The sequence below is a fragment of the Lolium rigidum genome, chromosome 3, assembly GCF_022539505.1.
Source record: "Lolium rigidum isolate FL_2022 chromosome 3, APGP_CSIRO_Lrig_0.1, whole genome shotgun sequence".
Taxonomy (NCBI): Eukaryota; Viridiplantae; Streptophyta; class Magnoliopsida; order Poales; family Poaceae; genus Lolium; species Lolium rigidum.
The window spans coordinates 82292679-82304266 of record NC_061510.1 but is presented as its reverse complement, the minus strand read 5'-3'; the positions used below and the strand labels follow the sequence as shown (position 1 = coordinate 82304266).

The window sequence follows — 11588 nt, the reverse complement described above, 5'->3', positions numbered from 1 at the left end:
CGGTAGCTGCACTTAGTCGTCGCAATGAAATACTTGTTGTACTACCATGATAATTGGTAATATGAGAGGGAATATTAATTCCTCAGTGATTTGAATTTTGTGTGCTCATGTGCAGTCACCCACGCCATGCATCCGACGACGGGCGGCTATACCAACTCTTGCACTGATCCGGAGGGATAAGGCGCCATGCAACCAGGGAACGTCGTCCACCCCTTCCACATCCTGTATCAAATTAAGGAACGGGCGCTGAGCCTACGCCGAGACATATATAACGCGGCGACTCGGGCATGGAGGGGCCTCAGGCATAGCCCAGCTAGTTATCTCATTCTCTCCTTACCAATAATACTTAGCACCATGGCCCCCGCGGTGATGGCTTCGTCAGCCACCTCCGTCGCGCCCTTCCAGGGCCTCAAGTCCACCGCTGGCCTCCCGGTCAGCCGCCGCAGCAACGCTCGCCTCGGCAGCGTCAGCAACGGCGGAAGGATTAGGTGCATGCAGGTATGGTTATTCTGAAGGAAACATGTAGCCTACCATGTTATCTTGTCAGCCCAATTCACTTGGTACCAAGTGTGTCAAAGTGTTTAGCTGAGTTCCAACTGGTATGTGCATTCTGTCAACAATTCAGGTGTGGCCGATTGAGGGCATCAAGAAGTTCGAGACCCTTTCCTACCTGCCACCGCTGTCCACGGAGGACCTCCTGAAGCAGATCGACTTCCTCATCCGCTCCAAGTGGGTTCCCTGCCTGGAGTTCAGCAAGGTCGGCTTCGTCTTCCGCGAGTTCGGCAGCACTCCCGGATACTACGACGGCAGGTACTGGACAATGTGGAAGCTGCCCATGTTCGGCTGCACCGACGCCGCACAGGTCGCCAAGGAGGTGGAGGAGGTCAAGAAGGAGTACCCTGACGCCTATATCCGCATCATTGGCTTCGACAACATCCGTCAAGTGCAGTGCGTCAGCTTCATCGCCTACAAGCCACCAGGCTGCGAGGAGTCCGGCAAGGCATAAACTGCAAGCTGCGAATAACAGCAGCCTATACAAGTTCACTTTTTTTTGTTGACGACTCTGGTTTCAGGGTTTTACTTCTGCTTCCATATACACTGTGTACCAAATATTTACGTACCTATCAACGTGGGTCGACAAGCTTAATTTTCCTGATGGAAGCGTGTTAACTGAGCACCAAAACCCCCAACGAACTTTTTAGGCTCTGTTTGGTACTAGCGTATTTAGGGGGATTATCCCCCTATCCCCCTCAAATCTCAAATCCCGAAAGCCGAGATCGAAAAAACGCTCTCGCGACCGCGTCGTCCCCCGCGGGCGACGGGGCCGCGCCGCCACTCCCTCTCGTCCAGCTCCCCCCTCCTCCCCTTCTCCTCCGCCGTCGTCGGCGTGCGTCGCCGGGCAAGGCCCGGGCGGCGCCGGCGCCGGCGGCCCCTCGACTTTCCCCTCTCGGCGCGGCGCCTGCGCGGGGTAGGTGCGGCCGGGAGGTGCTCCTCGGCCGGCGGCGGTCCGGCGTGGCGGGGTGAGATCCCCACGTCGGGTGGGAGGAGGGGTGGCGGCGCGGCCGTTGGCGGCGGAGCTGCTCAGGCGGCGCCATGGGCAGGGCCGCTCGGCCCGCATCTGGCCCAAGCGGGGCCCGGAGGGGCACGGAGGTGGCTCCGCTCTTGGCACGCCGGCGGCGCTCCTCGGAGGATGAGAAGACCGGGCGGCGGTGGGCGGGCGGCGGCGGCACTCGGCCGGCCAGCCGCGGCGTAGCAGCGGGGCTTTACGGGCCCTTTGGGTCCGGCCGGGCCGGTCGGGCCTGGTCCGCCTCGTAGCCTCGTCCGGTCGGCTACCGCGAAAGCGGTGGAGGCAGTTCCTCCCGCGTGGCTGCGGTGCTGCTACCCCCGTCCCCGCCGTATCCCTTTTCTTCGTCTAGGCCTTGCTCCGGTGACCACGGTTAGGCGGCGAGGATGGCTACAAGACCGTGGTGGCGTGTGCGGGTGGGCGGCGGGTTAGGTGGAGCACGTCGGAGCGTCCGGGGTGGTCGGTTTGGTGGTCGGGAGAAATCCCCGTCGGCATGCTCGACACCGATGCGGTGACGCCTACGGGTGTCACCTTTCCTTCCCGAAGGGCGTCGGTGTACCTCCTCCCCAATCCCCTCCGCATACCGGGGGAAACCCTAGGACTAGTCTGGGCAACAGCGGCGTCATCGTCGTCTCCTTGGTGAAGGTGTTGCTTGGTATGCGTTGCCTCGGCGTGCTAGGAGCGTGGTGGTACTTCTCCGAAGGGCGCAGCGGTTGCGGGTCATCTTCGTTTTCGTCGATCTGCCGGTGTCGGCATTTTTTCTTCTTTCCTTTCTTTTTCTTTTCTTTTGGGCTTGGTTGTGCTGCGGCCCCAGCGCGTTCGTTGTATCGGGTCGTTTGCTATATTAATATAGCGGGGCGCAAGCCTATTTCGAGAGAGCAAATCTCAAATCCCCACTTATTACTGAAAACATGTTTGGTTCTAGTGTATTGGAGCTAATTTAATCCTCACTTTTCTAGTGTATTTTTTCCAATCTCTAATGTTATACCCCTACATAGTTGATTGGAGATTGTAGATTACAAAGGATTAGGTGAAGCTAGAGTTTCACATAGAGATTGTAGATTACAAAGGATTAGGTGAAGCTAGAGTTTCACATAATCCCAGAGAAAAATATCCCACCAATTTTCACAAAAGCCTCTAGTACCAAATATGGCCTTAGGAAGGTCGAATCTTGATTCCCAAACATATACGCTCCAAGGCTACCGGCTGATGATGACCACAGAAGAATTCGGAAAAAAATATTAAAAGCAAAGGCTTCGCACAAAAATAAAGGCTCCGCTTCAAGTTGTCTTCCTCCCATGTATAGGACCTAGTCCTATCTCCTTATTCCTCATCCTCCCCCGATAGGGGCTTCTCCCTAGAGGTATGCGTATGCGCCGGCGGTGCGCCTTTGCCTTCTTTTCGCCGGTTCCTTTCTTGCACTACCACCTAAGTTACGAACGTCATGAATGCCACCGCTGCTGACCCATCTTGTTGCTCACTGGGAGCTTCTCCTCCGCTGGTTCCCTGCCTATCTCCAACCTTCCAGTTGTACCGCCCACGAGTGAAGGTCGGCGGGCTCGCCATGGCTGCGTCCGAAAGACAGGTGGTTCTTGAGCCGTTGGTGCGAACAACTGGCCCACGGAAGATGGGTGTCCGAGGAGGATAGTTTGAAGGTCGGCATATCTGGATTCGTTGGAGCTCTAGCTGGCAGTATTCGTCGAAGGCGAGCTCGAGGGATGGAGAGCTTAGTGATGGTGGAAGTTAGTTTTCTGGATGTTGCAAAGGACATTTCAATACGCTATGATGTATATCTTTTTGTTGCATGGCACGAGTAAAATGTTGCAATGATTTCTAGGCGTAAGCTATACAAATGAACTTCTTCAATGTTGCAAGTGTGTTCCTATGATGTTGTTATCTCTGTATGTTGTATGACTTAGTTTTTTTGTTGCAAAGGTGACGCTTTTTACGCTATGTTGCAACCCATTGGGCATTCGTTGTTTTTTTAGGCGACTGTATTCGAAATTTTTGTTCCATGTACACATATAACAAAAATTATGCACGGAAGATTTTGTTCCAGTGATCGGACACGCCGGATTAGTCCACTTAAGTGGATCAGACAGCAAAAGAAAAAGGAAATGCACTTACCATGATTGTAAAGTCTTTCTAGATTAATTGCTACCAACAAGCTAGCAAATAAAGATAATGCAAAATTTCCAGACAATTACTGAACAAGAAAATTGCTAAAGATTTGAGTGGCTGATTACCAACAGTCAAAGAAATTACAAGAACGTAAGGATACTTTTGATTTCCAAGAAGCGAGAAAATTACAATAAAGTATTTGGAAAGAAACTAGCGTTCCAATCCCAGCAGTTGCAGAATTCAGAGTTCATTGCAAACGACAGAAACGGCTGGACGCTCTGATTTCAATCTAAACTATTATGAAAGTTTAAAGTAGAAGCAAGGTAATTAAATGAACATTTGTAAATTCAGTGCTAACAGGTATATACACCTGTATAATTTTCCGGATGGAATCGTGTAACTGAAGAACTAAACACGAAAAAAACGCAATGAACAATTTAAGGAGGTCAAATCTTGATCCCCATCCATCAAGCAGATCGTAGAATCTTTATGGACTGATTTATACCAGCAAGCAAGAAAGTCAGAGAAGGTGAAATATCCATAATGATTATTACTGAACAAGAAAAGTGCTAAACGTTGAGTTGTTACAAGAAGTTCAGGGTCTGTACGTTTAGAAAAGTTTTCTTATTACCAAACCAAGAAAGCGGCAACACAACTACATAAATTTCAGAGTTCTACCAATCAGCAGCCAAGCAAACGATTACAGAGAATTCAGAGTTTCTATCGATACCAAGAATCCAAGATCCACATCACGTCCATTACAATAGCTTTCAAACAGTCAGGATTTTCTTGGTAACCAAAGCAACAAGACGATTAGGGGAAATTAATTCAGAATTCTAATGATACTAACAATCACAGTTCTTCAGTTACGGTAGAGCCAAGACATTCTTGATCATCCACAGCTCTTCAATTAGGAGTTAACTTCCACCAGCGAAATTACCCACCATGAACGAAATCTACATCTGGTACGACCGCAGCGGCATAACGTCGAACACCAACCTCGCCGCCGGCGCGAGCCTGAGCTGGGTGAGCGGGTCGTCTGCTCCGCAGGACATGCCACTCGACGCCGCCGCGCCCGCCTTGGCACTGACATCCCCGGGCGCCAGAGGGAACAGCTGCAGGCACTCCACAGACGCGGCCGAAGATGTCTCGGCATCAGACATGTCCTCGTCCTCGGGCGCGTGATGAGGCAGCGGAGGGCTTCTCCTGTCCCTCATGACATCGCCCTTCTCCAGAGGAAACAGCGGGAGGCAGCCCGGCGTCAACTCGGGGCCTGCAGCGTGGCGGGAGGCGGAAGGAGCCCAGTACTGGCGCGGAGGCCCCTGGTCGGCCGCGGAGGCGGAGGCGTGGCCGTGGTGCTTGCGGAGGACGGAGTTCCAGCGGTTCTTGATGGTGAAGGGCTTGACGACGTCCACCCGGGGGTCGAGGTGCTGGCACCAGCGGAGGCGGCACGACTTGGCGTTCCGCCCGGGCAGCGCCACGCAGATGGTGTCCCAGTTGTGAGCGCCATGCAGGCGCACCTGCTCCCGCAGCACGCTGTCCTCGTCCGAGCTCCACATCGCCTTCCTGGTCACCTGCGGGGCTGCGGCGGCGGCCGCGGCGACGACGACGACGGCATCATCGATCGATTGATCGACCCTGCTGCGCCTCCGGTGTTCCGATCGGTCGCTTCTCGCGGCCTCGCTGGACGGAGTTTGGTGCTCGTGCGATCGCGTTGATGCTGTGCGGGTAGTGGTGGACGCCGGCGGTGCGTGCTGCCTTATATAGACGGACGGGGGTTAAACCGAGTGGAGGTCGGAGCCGAGCAGGACTCCAAGTCGAAGCACGCTGCACGCGGCTTCTGTTGCAAGGAAAGGCGGTTCGAGCGAGGCCGAGCAGGACCTCTTCAGTGCCGCAAATGTATTTCAGTGATTGTTCGATGAGTATAAAATACGAGTACATCGTTAGTTACTGAACTCGAGCCCTCTTGCGCGCGCCTTCGTCACTGTATTTGGCCGTACACCAAATACAATCCCTGAATATACGTCGTTTCATCATACACGGTCACTAGCAATGGTCAGTTACAAGTATATTGCTCACGTGGCACTTCACAGACCCTACAACATGTTTATGTTTGCCAAATAGTTGTCAGAGTGGCGCGCCTTTTTTACATACCCCCTCCCCCTCCAGTTTTGCTTCCCTCCCACTTCTGCCCTCCTAGATTTCAGGTTAAAATCCTAGGCTGTTCTCACCTCGCCACGACAAAAAAACCCCACTTTCGTCAAGTATGTAGTAGCAACAGTAGTAGTAGTTGGTACTATCACTTTGTGTGTTGATGTATCTATGTAAAATATCTTGCAATAAGAATATGAAGGTCTAAAATTTTGCTTGCACAATATGCTTGTCTAATGTATTTTAATTTTTGCTTGAACATTTGAATAAAAAGAAGATGAGACATTCACATGTTATATGTTCATAGTATGCCATTTGAACAATATTCTTATATTGTCTTATTCAAAATTCTACTGAATAAGATTGTGTAGCAAGCCAAAAAGAAAATGAACCAGAAAAATTACATATTTGACTGATGCAAAGAATGCAAAGAAAGCAGTATCAAGCAGAGGCAATGCAGCGTTAGATGGTGAACTCAAGCTCCGTTGCACGCCTCCATCACTGTTTGGCCGTACACCAAATACAATCTCTGAATATACGTCGTTTCATCATACACGGTCACTGGCAACGGTCAGATACAAGTATATTGCACAGGTGGCACTTCACAGATCCTACAACCAGTGTATGTTTGCCCAATAGTTGTTGGAGTAGCGTGCCATTTGTACATACCCCCTCCGGCTTTGCTTCCCTCCGTGTCTACCCTCCTAGATTTCAGGTTAAAATCTGGCCTCGCCACCACACAAAATCCCCCAGTTTCGTCATGTATGTAGTAGAACCTATGGGGGGGGAGCTTGGCTACAATTCCGAATACGCTATTACATGTTTGCGCTAGTTTTTATTTTTTTATGTCGAAACCGTCTTTCTCTACCCTTTGGCAATGAGTTTCGACATCAGTAGTAGTTGTTGGTACTATCACTTTGTGTGCAGATGTATCTATCTAAAATATCTTGCAATAAGAATATGAAGTCTGGTCTAAAATTCTGCTTGCACAATTTGCTTGTCTATCTAATGTATTTTAATTTTTACTTGAACATTTGGACAAAAAGAAGATGAGACATTTGCATGTCGTATGTTCAATGCCATTTGAACAATATTTTTATATAGTCTTATTCAATATTCTACTGAATAAGATTGTGTAGCTATCTCCAACGTATCTATAATTCTGATGTTCCATGCTAGTTTTATGACAATACCTACATGTTTTGCTCGCACTTTATAATGATTTCATACATTTTCCGGAACTAACCTATTAACAAGATGCCACAGTGCCAGTTCTTGTTTTCTGTTGTTTTTGGTTCCAGAAAGGCTGTTCGGGCAATATTCTCGGAATTCGACGAAACAAAGACCAAATATACTATTTTCCCGGGGAGGTTCCAGAACACCGAAGGAGAGTCGGAGGCGGGCAGCAGGGGGCCCACACCATAAGGCGGCGCGGGTGGCCCCCTGGCCGCGCCAGCCTATGGGGAGGGGGCTGACATAGGCATCCCCAATGGGCCTGCCGAAGATGGTACCCGGGGTTTACTGAAGGCCCACGACCCGAAGGATAAGAAGATTCGGAAGCCCAAGATACTATTAAGGAAAGCTAGAGTTGTAATAGGAGTCATTGTTTGTAATCTTGCGGGATGGGTTAGAAACCCTCCCGGACTCTGTAAACTTGTGTATCACGAATCCCTCGGTTCCACCTCCTATATAAGGAGGAGTCGAGGGACAAAGAAAGCATCGAATCATTGTCTCACAAACCCTAGTTTTTACATCGTCGAGTACTTTTCGGCTGAAACCTTCGAGATCTACTTGCCCTCTACATCCAACGAAACCCTAGTCTACAACTCGTAGGCATTGACAAGTTAATACCTTGTCAATTGGTGCCGTCTGTGGGATCTAGAGGCGACAAGGAGTTGATCTCGATGGCACGTTCAAGATCGTCTACTTCGTCGGTAGCAAGCAACATCATGGAAAGAGGTAAACAGATCGAAACTGGTCTCGTTGATTTTGTTCCTCACCCGCCTCCCGTTTGGATGCATATGCGTATCTGGAGGAGCCCATGGAGATGACGTTCGGAAAGTTTCACTTCCGCGTCGAGAAAGAAGGGGCATATCGTCTCGAAATTCCGATCTCGTCGGGATTATCGGCGGTTGATCCTGTTTTTTCAAGCTCAGCATCATCCATCGAGTCAGGCGACGAGGAGATTTCTTCGCCACGCTTCATCAGCACCAAGGCAAACGAAAAACTCGCCAAGATCTTCAGCGACATGTCCCTCGAGTCATCCGTGGACTCCTATATAAGCGATGACTCGAGTGACACCGGCAGCTTCAACTTCATCGACAAATCCATCACTATTGGAAAGGTCTTCACCAATCTCTATGGTGGTGTCACCAAACCTAGCAAGGTTTAGAATCCAAAATATCATCAGACTTACGCCATTGGAGAAGCAAGTCGCGATTAGGAGGAGACATCAGAGGCTTTCGACGAATTGGGAAATTCATATGTCGATCCCTCTGACCTAAGGCGAGGTTTGGGCAATAAATATGCCGGGCCTACACCACGTATTAGGGTTCAACTCCCACAAGCAGCATGGGATAGAGCCGCAAGAGCTATGGATGGTTCAGAACCAATGGCGACAACTGCTACGACTGAAGAATTGCAGGCCTACCAATATAGGCTTGCTCGAGCTGGAAGAGAACTGGAAAAACAGGACGCACTGCTCCGAATAGAAGAAAGGAGGCAGCTTCCGCATCAAGCGTGCGAAGAGCGGAGTTAAGTCGACAATCGGGAACTCCGGGAAATAGCCACAGAGAAGCTCGAAGGAGAGCAAGATCTCGGTACGCAAAATATACCCGAGGGCCGAAAGAGAGACTTTAATTCAAAACCTCGATATGTCTTTTATGTCAATCGACACGAGGGGGAATATCATCCCGAAAACACCAGAAGCAGGATACATGGCAACGCAAGCTTTCATCCTAGCGTCCAGGCTACCTCCCGGGGATCCAAGAGAAGCGTTGTACAACATGGCCATGGCAGGATGTGGAGCCATGGGAGCAGCGTTCGCAGCCACACCTCCCGAAGGAACTGCAAGACAAAATAGCCCGAGACCTACTGCAGCAGTGCAAGATCCACCAAGAGCAAGTGGAGTCATAGATACGGCGACTCAGGCCAGGATAGATAGAGCGCGACAAGATAGAAGAGAACATCGGCATTCACCAGAACTTGCTGAAGAGGATATGTGTGGACTCCCGTGTTTCATGCGACGGGTCCAAAAAACTCGAGTCCCATCAGGATTCAAGCTACCCGATAGTTTCAAGAAATTTGATGGCCTGCAAGATCCCGAGGATTGGCTAGTCGACTACCTCGAGACGGTAAAATTGATAGGTGGAACCAGAGCAACAGGTGATGTCTACGGGAGCTTCTATTCTTGTAGACAGTGTTGGGCCTCCAAGAGCAGAGGTTTGTAGAACAGCAGCAGTTTTCCCTTAAGTGGATCACCCAAGGTTTATCGAACTCAGGGAGGAAGAGGTCAAAGATATCCCTCTCATGCAACCCTGCAACCACAAAGCAAGAAGTCTCTTGTGTCCCCAACACACCTAATAGGTGCACTAGTTCGGCGAAGAGATAGTGAAATACAGGTGGTATGAATAAGTATGAGCAGAGTAGTAACGCAGACAAAGTAGTAACGCGTAGAGTAAAACAAGAAACAAGCAAGCGCGATAGCAGTATTTAGGAACAAGGCCTAGGGATTACACTTTCACTAGTGGATACTCTCAACTTTGATCACATAACAGAATAGATAAATGCATACTCTATACTCTCTTGTTGGATGATGAACACATTGCGTAGGATTACACGAACCCTCAATGCCGGAGTTAACAAGCTCCACAATTCAATGTTCATATTTAAATAACCTTAGAGTGCATGAAAGATCAACACGACTAAACCAAGTACTAACACAGCATGCACACTGTCACCTTCACACTATGTAGGAGGAATAGATCACATCAATACCATCATAGCAATAGTTAACTTCATAATCTACAAGAGATCATAATCATAGCCTACGCCAAGTACTAACACGGATGCACACACTTGTCACCATTACACCGTGCAGGAGGAATAAAACTACTTTAATAACATCACTAGAGTAGCACATGGATAAATTGTGATACAAAACACATTGCAATCATAAAGAGATATAAATAAGCACTTCACTATGCCATTCATAACAGTGAATAAGTATTATGTGAAATATAGCCTAAGAGACCCACACGGTGCACACACTTGTCACCTTTACACACGTGGGACAAGGAGTCTCCGGAGATCACATAAGTAAAACCCACTTGACTAGCATAATGACATCTAGATTACAAGCATCATCATATGAATCTCAATCATGTAAGGCAGCTCATGAGATTATTGTATTGAAGCACATATGAGAGAGATTAACCACATAGCTACCGGTACAGCCCCGAGCCTCGATGGAGAACTACTCCCTCCTCATGGGAGACAGCAGCGTTGATGAAGATGGCGGTGGTGTTGATGGAGAAGCCTTCCAGGGGGCACTTCCCCGTCCCGGCGGCGTGCCGGAACGGAGACTCCTGTCCCCCGGATCTTGGCTTCGCGATGGCGGCGGCTCGGGAAGGTTTCTCGTACCGTGGCTTTTCCGTATCGAGGTTTTAGGTCAGGGACCTTTAAATAGGCGAAGAGGCGGAGTCGGAGGGGCGACGAGGCGGCGACACCATAGGGGGGCGCGGGCCACCCCCAGGCCGCGCCAGCCTGGCGTCTGGTGGGCCTGTGCCCCCTCTCTGGCGGTTCTCGTGTGTTCTGGATGCTTCCGGGCAAAATAGGAACCTGGGCGTTGATTTCGTCCAATTCCGAGAATATTTCGTTACTAGGATTTCTGAAACCAAAAACAGCGATAAAACGGAACTGGCACTTCGGCATCTTGTTAATAGGTTAGTTTCGGAAAATGCACGAATATGACATAAAGTGTGCATAAAACATGTAGATATCATCAATAATGTGGCATGGAACACAAGAAATTATCGATACGTCGGAGACGTATCAAGCATCCCCAAGCTTAGTTCCTGCTCGTCCCGAGCAGGTAAACGATAAACAAAGATAATTTCTGGAGTGACATGCCATCATAAACTTGATCATATTGTAAACATATGTAATGAATGCAGCGACAAAAACAATGTGTATGACATGAGTAAACAAATGAATCATAAAGCAAAGACTTTTCATGAATAGTACTTTCAAGACAAGCATCAATAAGTCTTGCATAAGAGTTAACTCATAAAGCAATAAATCAAAGTAAAGATATTGAAGCAACACAAAGGAAGATTAAGTTTCAGCGGTTGCTTTCAACTTGTAACATGTGTATCTCATGGATAATTTTCAAGATAGAGTAATATAACAAATGCAATATGCAAGTATGTAGGAATCAATGCACAGTTCACACAAGTGTTTGCTTCTTGAGGTGGAGAGAAATAGGTGAACTGACTCAACATAAAAGTAAAAAGAATGGTCCTTCAAAGAGGAAAGCATCGATTGCTATATTTGTGCTAGAGCTTTTATTTTGAAAACATGAAACAATTTTGTCAACGGTAGTAATAAAGCATATGAGTTATGTAAATTATATCCTACAAGTTGCAAGCCTCATGCATAGTATACTAATAGTGCCCGCACCTTGTCCTAATTAGCTTGGACTACCGGATCATCGCAATACACATGTTTTAACCAAGTGTCACAATGGGGTACC

At 48.8% G+C, this 11588-nt stretch overlaps 2 protein-coding genes across 2 annotated transcripts; one reads left to right on the top strand and one right to left on the bottom strand.

Annotated features, from left to right (window-relative positions):
- The first annotated feature begins 308 nt into the window (after positions 1-308).
- On the top strand, positions 309-1156 carry LOC124701867 (ribulose bisphosphate carboxylase small subunit, chloroplastic 1-like). Its single transcript, XM_047233963.1, has 2 exons — positions 309-498; positions 626-1156. The coding sequence occupies exons 1-2, from the start codon at positions 355-357 to the stop codon at positions 1004-1006; spliced, it is 525 nt and encodes a 174-aa protein (XP_047089919.1). The 5' UTR covers positions 309-354; the 3' UTR covers positions 1007-1156.
- A 3485-nt stretch (positions 1157-4641) lies between these two features.
- On the bottom strand, positions 4642-5244 carry LOC124701547 (transcription factor MYB77-like). Its single transcript, XM_047233628.1, has one exon. It carries the CDS (start codon positions 5242-5244, stop codon positions 4642-4644), a length of 603 nt encoding a protein of 200 aa, XP_047089584.1.
- Positions 5245-11588: the final 6344 nt, after the last annotated feature.

What these genes read in the sequence shown, in the direction of transcription:
- LOC124701547 (XM_047233628.1), bottom strand. Translation starts at nt 5,244, where the DNA reads ATGTGGAGCTCGGACGAGGACAGCGTGCTGCGGGAGCAGGTGCGCCTG.
- LOC124701867 (XM_047233963.1), top strand. Translation starts at nt 355, where the DNA reads ATGGCCCCCGCGGTGATGGCTTCGTCAGCCACCTCCGTCGCGCCCTTC. An exon ending in GAAGGATTAGGTGCATGCAG is followed by an intron (nt 499 to 625) that starts GTATGGTTATTC and finishes TCAACAATTCAG; the next exon opens with GTGTGGCCGATTGAGGGCAT.